This window comes from Ahaetulla prasina, chromosome 1, assembly GCF_028640845.1.
Source record: "Ahaetulla prasina isolate Xishuangbanna chromosome 1, ASM2864084v1, whole genome shotgun sequence".
Lineage (NCBI taxonomy): Eukaryota > Metazoa > Chordata > Lepidosauria > Squamata > Colubridae > Ahaetulla > Ahaetulla prasina.
Genome location: NC_080539.1, coordinates 220,568,646 through 220,585,396, shown reverse-complemented (window position 1 = coordinate 220,585,396; position 16,751 = coordinate 220,568,646). Strand labels below are relative to the sequence as shown.

Here is a 16,751-nt window from a genome sequence, read left to right as displayed (position 1 = left end):
GTCCCCTAAAATGCACATCCACCCTTTTGGCCTTCCAAAAGCCACTGAAGACATGGCTGGGTCAATTAGCCTGGGGCCCCAATGGGCGCATGGCACTTTAGAGGTGGCTAATGGATTAGAGAACCACTCTACCTCCTCCCTGTGCACATTTTGCTCTCCCCCCTCTTTATCTGGTTCAGTTTTATTTTAACCACATTTTAAATTTAAGATTCCCCATTTATTGTTTTAATGTTTTCAGTGAATTTTAATTGCAATGTCTGTAAGTTGCCTAGATTCACACCCCCAGCAAGATGGGTGGCATAAAAGTTTAATAATAAATAAACCAGCAAATAAATAAATGGAGTATCAGAAGGGTTTGTTCCATATTTGGGAGGCTCCGGGCAAAGTGATTTTAGTGTCCTACTTGGAGTGGTGTCCTATTGTCCCCGTGGCAGCAGCATAAAGAAGCACCTGGAATCATCTCAGCTGGTGCCACAGGATGAGCGGCCTTATGCAGAGCAATCAAGGCAAACTTCATTTTAGGCTCCCTATCAGCATTCCTAATACCGTGCCATTCTGAAGCAACAATAAATTAATGGCACTGGGATCCAAACAGCAGCTGCATCCTATCTTGCTAGAGCTGGCTTGCCATACTTTTCTCAAGGCTAAGGAACCACTATTTTCCGTGGCTGCGTGTACCAGAGCTCATTTAAGATGCTTGGTACCAAAAGGAGCCACATAGTTTTTGCTGCTAGGGAGTATTACAGCATTCAAGTTTTCCCAGCATTGATAGGTTTATTTGTTTGGTCAATTTATATGGCCACCCGTCTCAAATCCATGGCTTTGGGCTGCATACAAGAATTAGAACCACAAACCACATCACAAACAGCTGAGGACACAAAAATCAATTCCAGGTTACAATAAAAAAACAATAGTAAAGCCAATCAACCAGCCGAGCCTGTTTAACTTCTTTTCACAAAGACCTGAGCGGGGACAATTGGAAATTAAAATGATAATTTACTCCCCACTTCCAGCTAAGTGGCACTGGCAACAATGATGAATAGTTGCCCGTGTGCCACTTGTGTAAAAATGCCACTTAGTAAATTACTAGGCTTGAAACCCAATACATATTTATTAAGAAGCAAGCACTTTTTAACTCCCTGTAGGATATATTTAGGTTGAAGTTTATGTACATAAAGTATATCCTCTTGCAGATATATGTATAGAGGTATGCAAACCAGCTGCAACATTACAATCCCAATGGACATTTTGGTAACAAAAGTTTTATTGAAAAAAGGCGACTTGCTTTCAAGGAAAAATACTGTTTATCTGCAACTTGCACAAACTGCAAACAGAGAGAGAATACGTATCTCATCTTAAACAGGCTGAGAACACTCTCAATCCAGAAATCCAGAGGGAGAGAGGTGAGTTTTGGATCATGTATCAGTCTCATTTTATCCTACCTCCTCTCTTTCCTGGGGCTAGAAAAAAGGTTGGTCCTTTTATAACCAAGCAGAAATTACTGGACAGAGGCAGGAAAGAGATGAAATGCATAATGTCCCAAACAGCCTCCACTGCATAACTGAATTTTCCCTAAGTCAAATATTCTTTATTTCTTTGCCCAAGCTTTGTAACAACGTGTACAGATAATCCTCATTTAATAACTGTCTTGGATAGGGACCATTCACAAATACAACGGTAGTACCTAGTAATTAAAAATCAATTTTTAATCAGTGCATACACTTAGCTGACAATAATACATGTTGGGGTGAGATAAGGGGCTGGTTTAGCTCACGCTGGTAAAAGCCTGTTATTAAGAACACAGTAGCCTGCAATTACTGCAGGTTCGAGCCCGGCCCAAGGTTGACTCAGCCTTCCATCCTTTATAAGGTAGGTAAAATGAGGACCCAGATTGTTGGGGGGGCAATAAGTTGACTTTGTAAAAATATACAAATAGAATGAGACTATTGCCTTATACACTGTAAGCCGCCCTGAGTCTTCGGAGAAGGGCGGGGTATAAATGTAAAACAAAACAAAACAAAACAAAAAAAAAGATAACCCTGGCACTGCTGCACAAGGAGACTTTATCTAAATGAGATAGTAGCAACCATCAATCTTTGCAATCTCTCTCTCTTTCTCTCTCTCTCTCTCTCTCTCTGTCATGGGATTTGCTTAGTGACCATTTTGCTAGAAGTAATTATAGTTGCTAAATGAGGACTACCTTCAGTCTTATATGAGCATACCAGATTGTACATAGGGATATTATTTTCTTTTAGCTCTTTTGTGGATTATAACATTAACTTGGAACTCAGTTGAAATCTCCTATTTATTTCTTTTAATGAAGACTCCAGGCAGTAAATGAGTTAATTGTACCCAGTTTAACCTTTTTATTCTAGTCTCTGAATTATTATTTTGGGCCTTTTTCTCTGTGAATAAACTGGAGTATTGTTGGATAACCCTAAACCTGTAGGCAAATATGAGAGTTGTACAATTTCCCTGCATGACTTTCCAAATGTTGGAAAGTCATGGACTGGTCATGCTGGCTGGGCTGAGGAATGTGATTGCAGTTCAACAATATCTGGAAAATCATGCTTCTCATCCATGTTTTAAAGGTAGCAGTTCTCTGTTAGGCTTATATCAACTTGCTATATTCCTCCATGAGCTTATTTATTGTACATTTAAAGCCAGGTATGGGTTTTTCCTATCAAAAATATACCTGAACTGCTTCTTGATGTTTTTTCAGCTGTTCCAACATCTGCTGGAACTCTGCCTCTTTCTGCTCAGCTTCTTCCGCCGCCAGAGCTGCCGCCAGCCCCGGGATTGCCGCTACCGCTTGTGCCGCCAGAGCCGCCGCCAGACCCGAGACCACCGCTACCGCATTAAAGGCGGCTGGAGACACCCGAAACCACTAAAGCCACCCCACCAGACCCGGGACTGCCGCTGCCGCTGCCGATACCGTGAGTCGCACCGCTGCCATCACCGCCCTCCATCATCGCCCTCCCACATTGCTACAAACTTTAAATTTCCCACCAAGGAGATAAAAGCCCAGCAACATTTACAACAACCCTAATCAACCTATCCCCCAATCGGCAGGACTGCTGCAGGACTACTGGTGAGTTCCTAGGAGACTCCAGTCTCCCGGCCTCTACTGACTTTTTGAATCTCCCGCCATTACAGCCACCTGTAAAGAAGCTTCTTCAACCACCCTATCTCACCATTTTAAATTTCCCGCCAAATCTCACTGTTACCATAGTGACTCCCCATTACCATAGCAACTGCCAAATTGACTACCATTTAAAGTTAAAGAGACAGATATAAAATCAAAGATAATTGATTAAGTGACAGACACTTAATCATTACTAAAATAAAATAATAATAAATAAATAAATAAAAATAAAAAAAAATAAAATATAACAAAGGAATAAGAAAGATCATCATTATGCCAGCCAGAAAATCAAACGCTGATAAAATCTTAGAATCAAGATTAACAACTATTGAACAAAACATAGATAAAAGATTACAAGCTATTGAACAAAACCTAGAAAAAAGAATTCAAAATATTGAACAAAACCTAGAAAAAAGAAAACAAAATATTGAACAAAACTTAGAAAAAAATTCTATCAGTTATTGAACAAAGTTTCACAGATTTGATAAAACAAATTTCAACACTAAAAAATGAAAACTCTAATGATCTAAATCTCTTCCAAACTCATCTATCACCACAAAATATACAACTTACAACTCAACCTAGACATCAAATTAATACAACACAACCCAATCAACAAACAACTACTAATCAACTAATCAGAGATGCAATGGAGAGAGGACAAAAAAAAAATAATGCAATATTATTTGGACTTGAAAACACAAATGAACCAGATATCAATAAGATTCACAACATCATTGGAAATTATAATTCATCAACCATCTCCCCAAATGAAATAATTGCTGTCTCCAGAGATGGACCAGAATATAAAAACAGCGATGGGACAACAGCACCAAGATTTTGTAGAGTTATATGCACTAATGAGGACAGTAAACGCAAATTCATAAAGACTATAAACTCAATTGCTAAATCCAACCCTACCTACAGTAAACTTAGATCACGTCCTGACCTATCCTTTCTACAAAGGATACGCTCGTGAACTTCGCACAGAACTTAAAGAAGACAAGACAATGGTGAATCCAACCTATACATCGACTACCATGCTGATTGCATAAAAATAAAACCTGCAATCAAAAATCACCTCAAACCCCCATCACCCATAACAATCAACCAGCCATCCCAGTATTCAATCAAGTACCCATCCCCTACCTCCCATTCAACCAACCATCTTACCAACTATCCAACCAACAGCCATCCAATCAACAATCCAACCAGCCATCCAACCAACCATCCAACCAACCATCCAAACAGCCATCCAAGCAGCCATCCAAACAGCCATCCAACCAGCCATCCAAACAGCCACCCAACAATCCACCCAACCAGCCATCCAAACAACCATCCATCCAAACACCCAAACTACCATCCAACCATCTATACAACCATCTATTGTCCACAACCCCCAACCTACTAACACCCAAAACTAGGTATGCACGCCCCTTACCTCTTCAACACCAATCATATCAGATCTCAAATGCAAATTGATAAATGCAAGAAGCATAGTCAACAAATTACCTGAATTTATCCTCTTATTAAACAGTGGCACATTTGATATCATTTTTGTTTGTGAAACATGGCTGAATTCATCCCTTCCTGACTCCATTATCTCAAACAAAGAATATCAAGTCTATCGATCAGATCGGGAAAACCGAAGAGGTGGTGGAGTGGCTATCTTTTACAAAAAGACACTGAATCTAAAAAATATCCAAGTAGCACATAAACTCTCTCTTCCTGAAACCATAGTATGCGACCTATCCCTTGACACTACTCTTCGATTCTTACTATGCTACAGAGCCCCCGACTATGACATTACCCACGCAAATATGCTAACCTCAATGCTAACATGGACTACCTCTTGCCCATACCCTCTTATCTTCCTGGGTGACTTAAATCTACCTCTCATTAACTGGACAACCAATGAATGTTCAACTGACCCAATCCATACTACACTATACAACGCTGTTACAAACCTAGGTCTTGAACAACTTGTAACTAACAATACAAGACTCAACAACTGCCTTGACCTCATCTTCTGCAACAATCCAAACTCAATTTACGGACTACAAATTAAAGAACCTTTTTCAAACAGTGACCACTGCATGATTGATTTTCGTCTCAATATACGTCCATACTTAAATCGTCATAACACCAGAACTCCCAACTACAACTTCAAGAAAGCCAATTACGACCTTATAAACAACGATCTTTCACTTCTGAACTGGCAAAATCTGTTTGCAACCTGCATAACCGCTGATGACCTCTATAGAATCTTCCTACTTGAAATCAATAGAGTCATTAAATTATATGTACCACGAATGACTACCATGTCCAAGAAAAACAAACTACCCATATCAATAAAAAAGCTTCAATCAAAAAAAAAATCCCTCTGGAAAAGAAACAAAAAAGGCTATGTTACAAACTTCAGAAACCGTTACAGAAACATATGCAACCAAATAAAAACTGAATGCACAAATTACCACACCAAGCAAGAAGAAAACCTTCTACGCACAAATTCCAATCGTGCCTTTTATAATTTTGTCAACAGTAAACTTAAAGATTCAAGATCCATCCCACCACTAAAAGATTCTAACAACAAAGAATGCAATGACGAAACAGTCAAAGCAAACCTCTTCAACATTTTCTTTGGCTCAGTTTTGTTAACTCCGATAACACATATCCAACATTCCACAAACGAACCAGCAATGACTATGATGATTTAACTCATATAGATTTCACAGAAGACAACGTTGGTAAAGCTCTTCACAACTTAAAACCATCGCTTTCTATTGGACCTGATGGTCTATGTGCATATTTCTTAAAAACTTTCCATTAATATAGCTGAACCCCTAAGTATTATCTTTGATAAAGCTTTCACTACCAGTTCTCTTCCCAAACTTTGGTCACTAGCCACAGTCATCCCCATCTTCAAAAAAGGAGACCCCAGCTTAGTCGAAAACTACAGACCGATCTCCCTTTGCTCGTCACCTGCAAAGTCATGGAATCTATCATCAATCAATCCATTACCTCACACTTAGAAACTAACAACCTACTCTCCAACAAACAATTTGGTTTCAGGAAAAAGTTATCATGTAACTTACAACTTCTCCACTGCAAAAACATATGGACTTCAAATCTAGATCAAGGCAAATCAATAGATGCAATCTACATAGACTTCTGCAAAGCTTTTGACTCAGTAGTACACGATAAACTTCTCCTTAAACTAACATCCTATGGCATCTCAGGACCCCTCCACAAATGGATATCTGCTTTTCTGTCTAACAGACAACAAGTGGTCAAAATTGGCAATGCTTTATCAAATCCTGTTCCTGTCAAGAGTGGCGTTCCTCAAGGCAGCGTCCTTGGACCAACACTCTTTATTCTATACATTAATGATCTTTGTGACCATATCTCAAGTAATTGTGTTCTCTTTGCTGACGATGTCAAACTATTTAACACCACAGACAACACTTCTATCATTCAAAACGACCTTGACCATCTAACCGCTTGGTCTAAAATTGGCAGCTCAAATTTCAACCAGCAAATGCTCAGTCTTACATATAGGAAAAAGAACTCTAAAACTAAGTACATACTAGATGGACATTACCTTACAGACGACCCCATCCCGTTAAAGACCTTGGAGTTTTCATGTCAAATGATCTAAGTGCCAAAGCCCACTGCAACTACATAGCAAAAAGCTCTAAGAGTTGTAAACCTAATTTTGCGTAGCTTCTTTTCCAAAACACCACACTACTAACCAGAGCATATAAAACATTTGCTAGACCAATTCTAGAATACAGCTCACCTGTTTGGAACCCTCACCACATCTCTGACATCAATACAATTGAACGTGTCCAGAAATATTTTACAAGAAGAGTTCTCCATTCCTCTGAAAACAACAAAATACCTTATCCCACCAGACTTGAAATCCTAGGCTTAGAAAACTTGGAACTCCGTCGCCTTGACAAGACCTAAGTTTAACTCACAGAATCATCTATTGTAATGTCCTTCCTGTCAAAGACTACTTCAGCTTTAATTGCAATAATACAAGGGCAACCAATAGATTTAAACTTAATGTAAACCGCTTTAATCTAGATTGCAGAAAATATGACTTCTGCAACAGAATCATCAGTGCTTGGAATACTTTACCTGACTCTGTGGTCTCTTCCCATAATCCTAATAGCTTTAACCAAAAACTTTCTACTATTGACCTCACCCCATTCCTAAGAGGACCATAAGGGGCGTGCATAAGCGCACAAACGTGCCTACCGTTCCTGTCCTATTGTTTTTCTTTTCTTCTTCCTATATATGTTTATATGTGTATATACTATATAATCTTTTTGTATGATGTTGTGACAAAATAAATAAATAAATAAATAAAATAAATAAATATTTATTAAGAAGCAAGCACTTTTTAACTTCCTGTAGGATATATTTAGGTTGAAGTATATGTACATAAAGTATATCCTTTTGCAGATATATGTATAGAGGTATGCAAACCAGCTGCAATATTACAATCCCAATGGACATTTTGGTAACAAAAGTTTTATTGAAAAAAGGCGACTTGCTTTCAAGGAAAAATACTGTTTATCTGCAACTTGCACAAACTGCAAACAGAGAGAGAATACGTATCTCATCTTAAACAGGCTGAGAACACTCTCAATCCAGAAATCCAGAGGGAGAGAGGTGAGTTTTGGATCATGTATTAGTCTCATTTTATCCTACCTCCTCTCTTTCCTGGGGCTAGAAAAAAGGTTGGTCCTTTTATAACCAAGCAGAAATTACTGGACAGAGGCAGGAAAGAGATGAAATGCATAATGTCCCAAACAGCCTCCACTGCATAACTGAATTCTCCCTAAGTCAAATATTCTTTATTTCTTTGCCCAAGCTTTGTAACAATGTGTACAGATAATCCTCATTTAATAACTGTCTTGGATAGGGACCATTCACAAATACAACGGTAGTACCTAGTAATTAAAAATCAATTTTTAATCAGTGCATACACTTAGCTGACAATAATACATGTTGGGGTGAGATAACCCTGGCAATGCTGCACAAGGAGACTTTATCTAAATGAGATAGTAGCAACCAGCAATCTTTGCAATCTCCCTCTCTTTCTCTCTCTCTCTCTCTCTCTCCCTCTCCCTCTGTCACGGGGTTTGCTTAGCGACCATTTTGCTAGAAGTAATTGTAGTTGCTAAATGAGGACTACCTTCAGTCTTATATGAGCATACCAGATTGTACATAGGGATATTACTTTCTTTTAGCTCTTTTGTGGATTATAACATTAACTTGGAACTCAGTTGAAATCTCCTATTTATTTCTTTTAATGAAGACTCCAGGCAATAAATGAGTTAATTGTACCCAGTTTAACCTTTTTATTCTAGTCTCTGAATTATTATTTTGGGCCTTTTTCTCTGTGAGTAAACTGGAGTATTGTTGGATAACCCTAAACCTGTAGGCAAATATGAGAATTGTACAATTTCCCTGCATGACTTTCCAAATGTTGGAAAGTCATGGACTGGTCATGCTGGCTGGGCTGAGGAATGTGGTTGCAGTTCAACAATATCTGGAAAATCATGCTTCTCATCCATGTTTTAAAGAGTAGCAGTTCTATGTTAGGCTTATATCAACTTGCTATATTCCTCCATGAGCTTATTTATTGTACATTTAAAGCCAGGTATGGGTTTTTCCTATCAAAAATATACCTGAACTGCTTCTTGATGTTTTTTCAGCTGTTCCAGCATCTGCTGGAACTCTGCCTCTTTCTGCTCAGCTTCTTCCATGGTGGCTTGATTTTGCTCTTCATAAGCCATGGCAACAACAGCCAGGATCAAGTTGATCAGGTAGAAAGAACCCAAGAAAATCACCAGGACAAAAAAGATCATGTATGTTTTGCCTGCAGCACGAAGAGTCTGGGGAAAAAAATAACAGTTGACATTTTAAAACAAATATATAAATGTGATACCCAAGCATCATGCCACTTATGCTTGAATCACTCATCTAACATTCTTTTGAAACTGGTATGCTTAAGATATTGCTACCTAAATAATTCTCTCTCACCAGCTGATAAAGATTTTCCCAGAAATCCTGAGTCATCAGTCGAAAGAGAGACAAGAAAGCCCAGCTGAATGTATCAAAACTTGTATAACCGTAGTTTGGGTTCCTTCCAGCTTTTATACAAAAATAGCCTTCTGGACATTGACTGAAATAAACAAATAAATACAAGTGCATTCATTAATGCTAATGAAATACCTACCATGTATAGAATTCATGCTTGCCTACAGCTGAGTATAAAGGGAAGAACTAGACCCAATTCTTTCCCCCAGACGGCTGTATCCCATCTTTCTACCCATTCTCTTAGCAAGCAGAAACCTTTATTTCTATGTTTCTCTGCTCATCAGTGAATGTATCTATTTCAATTTCCTTCAGTTTCTCATGTTTTCATTCCTAAATTCAACTTAATGCCATTCCTATATTAGTCTGATAGATTTTTTAAAAGTTTGCCTTAATATTTAATTTTCAAGGTCAAATCTATTCATTTTGCTTTACAATTTTAATGCCCATATGTTTTTGCAAATAATTCAAATAATGCATTGTATTATTTTCATAAATTGATTATTTGTGCAGAGTTTTGGTCAATAAACATTCTTTTTCCTGGCCATTTACCTGGCCTAATTCAGAGAAAAATAACTGACTTTAATTTCATAAATTACTTAAAAATATAAAATTAGATGAATTCATATTCAAATACTTAATAAGCATTTTTCTCCCTATATATGCTTGTTGTTCTTTCTCATTATTGAAGCAATTTTGCATGGGAAACAGCTACTTCAAAAACACACTGGAATTCTGGTTTTTTCATGACTCTATTACCTTCTTTTTCATCTCTTTATTATTTATTTATTCATGGAGAAAATCTACGTGGTTGCTAGGAATTGAAAATGATTTGATGGCACATAATCAATCAATCAACTATTTATTTCCAATTTGACATAATTAAATAATGACAGAGTTTACCTTAGTAAACATTAAAACTTGTATCTGAGCAAATTAGTCCCAATGTATAAGGCAGAACATACATTAAATCAATTATAATGTACAGGCCAATATCAAAATCTGTTGTAGCTATTTTAAAAGTTTGATAATAGGTCTTACCCTGCATCAGAACTGTTGCCACAAAGCAAAGCATCATTTTGTCCTTCCAAAAAATAAAAATTATCTGTGTGAATAAAAATAAAATAAAAAGAGTTAGCATTCCTAACCCAATCTATATCTACTTTGCCCAATGGCCCTTCATTCCTGCAATAATTCTACCAGCAGTTCCTATGCAAGCAGTAGTTAAGTAACAATGCCTAATTGTAAAAGGTGCTTGTGCAGAAGGACTGAACAAGGAACTCACATAAAAATTAGATAAGGTTGAATGGTTAAAATGAAGGCATGATATAAAACTAACTCACAGGGACCATTAAAATTGTTATGGCCTACAAGTGGTTCTATCTGCATATGTTCTATTCAAGAGAGGTCTTGTAACCTTAATTTCATAGTAGCAAGAAGCCAAGGATACCTGCACTCTGTTCTCCAACTAAGCAAAAGCACTGAGACTAGACAAGTTGAATTAAATGCAGTGATATTTAAGAGGCAAAAGAAAACTTTTCAGACTTTGCAGATCTGGTCCTCTTAGCTGTTGTAAACCCATTTGGAAGATGCAACTGCTCTTGAGTTGCAACTAAGTTTGATTTTTGACTGAAAAAAATGGCTTTTCCCAACTTCTCAATCTTAGTAGGATCCTTCAAATACTTAACTCCAAGTTGTGAGAAACCTTAAAAAATTACTTATAAAGTACTAGGCCAATCTCTTCCCACCCATTTTTAATTTCTATTTTATTAAATTTTATTTCCAACTTCATTAGCCATTTTTCATCCTACCATGGTATATAAAGGCAAAAAACAAAAAAACAAAAGCCCAGGTGAAAAGCTGCAAGAATCAAAGAATGAATTTTTAAAAAAGAAAATCCTAATCCATTTATGCAGGTAGCAGCTAGCATGGAGACCCAAAAAACTAAAGGCATTATTCAAGGTACAAATGGTTCAAATTATCCTACTTCTGACACATTATATGAAGACCTAGCTCTCTGGAGAAGGCTGTGATGCTGGGAAAGGCAGAATAAAATAGAAGAGGGTAACCAGAAAGAAGGTAGATAAACTCAGTTACAATGGCAATAGGTGCCCTGTGGGAAGATCTGAAAGACCAAGGTAAGGATAGATTGCCGAGAGAAAATATTTATTTTTTATTTTTTATTTATTTATTTTTGTCATACAGTATATATAAGCATAAGCATGTAATAAATATATAAGCATATATATAAGTATGAGTATGTAATAACTATATTAATTGGATATAATGAAAGGAAACAATAGGACAGGAACGGTAGGCACACTTGTGCTCTTATGCCAACCCCTTACAGACCTCTTAGAAATGGGGGGAGGTCAATAGTAGACAGGTTTTGGTTGAAGCGTTGGGGATTTTGGGAAGAGACCACAGAGTCAGGTAGTTTATTCCAAGCATTAACAACTCTGTTACTGAAGTCATATTTTCTGCAATCAAGATTGGAGCCGTTAACATTAAGCTTAAATCTATTGTGTGCTCGTGTATTGTTGCAATTGAAGCTGAAGTAGTCTTCGACAGGAAGGACATTGTAATAGATGATTCTATGAGTTAAACTCAGGTCATGTCGAAGGCGGCGTAGTTCTAAATTTTCTAAACCTAGTATTTCAAGTCTGGTGGCATAAGGTATTTTGTTGTAATCAGAGGAGTGGAGAACTCTTCTTGTAAAATATTTCTGCACACGCTCAATTGTATTGATGTCAGAAATGTGGTATGGGTTCCAGACAGGCGAGCTGTATTCAAGAATTGGCCTAGCAAATGTTTTATATGCTCTGGTTAGTAGTGTAGTGTTTTTGGCAAAGAAGCTACGCAAGATTAGGTTTACAACTCTTAGAGCCTTTTTTGCTATGTAGTTGCAGTGGGCTTTGGCATAGATCATTTGATATGAAAACTCCAAGTTCTTTAACAGGGTGGGGGTCATCTGTAAGGTAATGTCCATCAAGCTTGTACTTAATGTTTAGGTTCTTTTTTCCAATATGTAAGACTGAGCATTTGCTGGTTGAGATTTGGAGTTGCCAAGTTTTAGAGACCAAATATTTATCTATTTGGTCTCTAAGAGTCAACAACACATGTGATGGTACATAATCAAAGACGTGCCTACAAAATATCGATTCCTTCCTAGAAATAGATTATTCCTATAGGAGGGGAAAAAAAGGAATTATAACTAACCAAGACCTGGAAATTAAGTTATTTTACTGAGCTGGATGAATCATCCTAATCAAACCTAGGGAGAGGGAGGCAGTGGTCTTTCATTTCGAGAGTTCACTATTTAAATTATTTTATTGCATATGTATTTTCATTCTTATTTTAAGTGGTATGGCAAACTACCCTAGCATAAATGTTTATGATGGGAGAACTGACATGTCTTTCAAAATTAAAATATTCAAAGTGTTCAAAGGGACATCGCTTATTGATTCTCACAATGGCAAATTTAAGACAATTGAGAACAGACCTTGGCTAAATCCAGCCTAGTAGCCTGGGAGGATGGGCATGGACAACATATCATAATTTGATAGAGTACAGCAGCTTCCATCTCATTGTGTCTTAACACTGTCAGTAAATCTAAACCATAATTGTGCAATATCAAAGCATGCCATTAGAAAACCCCCCAGAAAAAGTATATTCTTACTTTCATCTTCTATGTATGCATTCCAGTCAAATTGGGTAATGTTCAATGTACTGTTTTCTCCAAATGTAGCATTAAATATATCAGTATCATTAGAATCTGTAGAATTTGGTGGATTCCAAAACAAACATTTATGCCTCAAGTTGCCCATGAACAGCTGGAGTCCTATGAGAGCAAAGACACTCAGACAAAACACCGTCAGAATCATCACATCGGATAGTTTCTTCACAGACTGAATGAGAGCTCCCACAATTGTCTTCAGACCTGGAAGCAGAACAACATCTTGAGAACAACTGAAAAGACAGATTGAAAAAACAACAACAAAAACAAAATGGTGACCCCCAGTAATGTTAAAGAAACCCTCATGCAGAAGCTCAAATCAATGGCCCTGTTGGTTTGTGAACTAACATTTTAAATGGTTCTGTCACTTGTGTGACAATGTATTTTGTGAGGATGAGGCCCAGAAGTTTATGCTCCTTGAAATTGTGGATGAAAATGTATTGTGCTTTTTTTAAACGAAGAATAACTTGTTTTAATGGTAAAACAAGTGCGTGTGCTATCATGCTTTTTCCCTCACAGAGGAAATTTTCCAATCACACTAAGCCTAAGCACGTTACACCAAAATAAGGAATATGGCTATCAATGCAGCTTGCTCCAGCATAAACACGTTTAGGCATATGGATTGGAATGGATTAATGGTTTTTTTTTTTAACTGCCAACTTCTCTTGCCCCAAACCATCATATTTATAATGCCTTATTCTTCCCTTGAATCAAATTAAGGTAGAAGAAAATGAAATTGGAAAAATAATAGTCTCTTATGCACCCTCTCTTTCTCTCCACTCTTACATAACTTACTCAGTTATATTTGACTAATTTCAAATATTTCTTGATGCCAAATAACGATTCAGACATGAGTTCCATTAAAGTACGAAGGAAAAACATCATTTTCCATTTTGCAGGTAAAAAAACAGATGGCTAAACCAAGATTACATGGTTATGTTTTTGTCACAGCTTGACCTCAAAGCTTGACAGTCTGTGATGCAAATCACACAGGCCGTGTTCTGCAGCATGTCATGCAACAATGTGTTAAACGCAAAGGCTGATTTCAAAAATGAACAAGCAAATGGCAAAAAGCAAAGGATCACAAGATTAATTTCTTTCAACACATGATTCCTGCTTTTTTTTTCTTGGTTCTTTTGAATGAATGAGCAAGCAACAAGGCTTATGGTGAAAAAATGTATTTTCAATTCCCATGGAGTTCTAAAAAGTCAGCCTCTGGGTTTAACCTAGCTCTCACCTGGGATGACTGATATTGTTTTCAATGCCCGGAGAACTCTGAATGTTCTCAACGCTGAGACATTACCCAGGTCCACAAACTCTGTCACATATCTGTAATAGGGGAGTTCACACACAAACACAATGACAGGATAAAAAGGAAGAGTTGGACAGATACAAGGGACCTAACACCTTACACCACTTACATCTTACCTGGAATTACAGAAATAGTTTTCAAAGCTCTCAATACTCTGAAAGTTCGAAGAGCTGAAACATTGCCTAGGTTTACAAATTCTGTTACATACCTGTAGAATTAAACCACAGTTATTCAGAGTTGAGGTAGACTTCACGGTACTTACTTGGGGGCTTCATCAAGACCCCCTGGTAACTTTAGGGGAAAAATAAATATCAACATCTTCCATTAAGAGCTTTTAACAATGATCAGTTTATACAGCAGGACAATATGTCACCCAGGGACTTCAGTGTAAACACCTTTGCCCTTCATATAAAGCAACAGAAGCTATATTGGTTCCTTAGAAAAACAAATGGCTTTATTTTGATCAACCCAAATGACACAACAAATGAACAAGTGACCATATTCTCCAAAATTGCTTGTTATATCGGATATTTAAAAAATGAATGAGAAAGGATGATAGTCATCGCCATCATCAACATCCCAATATTAGGTCAGACATTACAGCCTGTATGAATGTATCTGAATTAAGTTCAATCCATGTCGGGTATGAACATTTTAAGAAAAAGCAAGGGATTGTGTCCCTTGGCAGAGAATATGTGTGTGTGTGGAGGGGGAATCAACCATTCTTTCATCAAGAAACTTAATTCATAATCTTGGGTGCTTGAAAAAAATTTTTTTTTTCTGTTAGAAAGACAAAATGTACAGTTTTTGAAAGAGATTCTCGGACTGCTACTCTATTAATTTACTATGTGTTCTGTACTGTATGAATGCACTTATATGGTTTCACAAACAAAAGAAGAATACTATTACTGCCCTCAAATCAAGCAAGCGAGAAAAAAAATAGCAAATGAGGCGATCTTAATTTATTGTGTCTATACTGTAATTACAAATAACAACGGTGACAAAAGAATCTACTGTCTGCTCTGTTTTATTTTCTCCAGCAAAAATAAATTAGTTCAATAGTTGGATTTACTAATACTATTGAAAATGTGTTGGTCATAACATTATCTTGATCCTTGATTTATTAAAGCATATTTTAATTACAATGACCTCTATGCTCCTGTATATCATGTTGGAGTACATACATGGATATACATCAATACAAATCAATAAAAAGAGGGAGGGAGAAAAAGGAATGGAAAACTTACGCAAATGTAATGACAGTGAAATCAAGCCAGTTCCAGGGATCTCGGAGGAAGGTGAAACCATCTATACAAAAGCCCCTTGCAACTATTTTTATAAGGGATTCAAAGGTATATATTCCTGTGAATGTATATCTGGTAAAAACAAAACAACATATTCATTCTTAATGCAAATGGTTTTTCAAAACTCAGATAAGTCAGAGTTGCCATCCTAGATCTTACCAAGCCCCCAATTTGTGGGTAATATGGGGACTCCTTCCCATATTATTGAACAAATCAAAAGCACCCATAGAAAAAAGCCCATGCTTTACTCTCTACTCCCCAGACATTCAGGCAACACATATATGGGAAGGAATCATATTACACACTATCAGAAGATGCTCCTGTGCATTGCATGCAACTGCAAGAATACAAGAAGCCTTGCTGTATGATTTTCCTGCATGCAGAATATAAGAAGAGGCTTGGCTCAGCTCAAACTTTACATGAGAAGCTACTTGGTATAAAGGTGGCAGCCTTTTCTTCACTGACACTCACAAGCGTACTGTTTTTGAATATGAAAATACTGCTAATCCTCCAACAATCAGCCTAGCTAGCCTATTTTCTGAACTCCTTACCCTACACCATCTTGTGAGGCTAAAGGGAAGAGTTTGTGAAGTGTAACAGGGAGGTTTTTGGAACGGAAAGTGATCAATCAGTTGGATGCATGCAGATTTTTGCTTATTAAAGTTCACTAGATCACAAATGCGCTATATGTGCGTTGTATATGAGCATGCATATGAGCTTATTCTATTAGGTCTTCTACATCCCACAAAAACACATTCAAACATGCAGTTAAGAATAATATTGCACTTACTCTACATTCTTTGTCCAATCAGGGGGGTTACTTAAGGTCATAAATACGCAGTTGGTCAAAATAGTGCACATAATGAGCATGCTGAATAATGTGAGTTATATTATTAAGGAACATATAGTAATTTTTTTTTACAATGATAAATAAATAAATACGTCTTAATAGATTGTTCTGTTTTAATTAAATACGTATGTCTGATAATATAGTTACAACTAAGGGACAATGTATATAAATTTCTAAAGGGCTAGGACTATATCATATATAAGTAAAATAAAAAACAATTGAGATGAAAGAAAGTTCCATTTTATTCCACAGCAAACCTCTGAATATTGTTTTGATTTTATTTTTAGAAATGG

At 36.9% G+C, this 16,751-nt stretch overlaps 1 protein-coding gene across 1 annotated transcript in view; it reads right to left on the bottom strand.

Annotated features, from left to right (window-relative positions):
* Nucleotides 1–16,751, bottom strand: part of LOC131202409 (sodium channel protein type 1 subunit alpha-like) — a 108,474-nt gene that overhangs the window by 40,654 nt on the left and 51,069 nt on the right. Inside the window, exons 4-10 of the mRNA XM_058191360.1 lie at nucleotides 16,399–16,488; nucleotides 15,552–15,680; nucleotides 14,421–14,512; nucleotides 12,936–13,196; nucleotides 10,298–10,361; nucleotides 9,203–9,344; nucleotides 8,848–9,054 (exon numbers count right to left, since the gene is read on the bottom strand). Of these exons, the coding sequence (XP_058047343.1) occupies nucleotides 8,848–9,054; nucleotides 9,203–9,344; nucleotides 10,298–10,361; nucleotides 12,936–13,196; nucleotides 14,421–14,512; nucleotides 15,552–15,680; nucleotides 16,399–16,488 (985 nt within the window). The remainder of the gene's footprint in view (nucleotides 1–8,847; nucleotides 9,055–9,202; nucleotides 9,345–10,297; nucleotides 10,362–12,935; nucleotides 13,197–14,420; nucleotides 14,513–15,551; nucleotides 15,681–16,398; nucleotides 16,489–16,751) is intronic.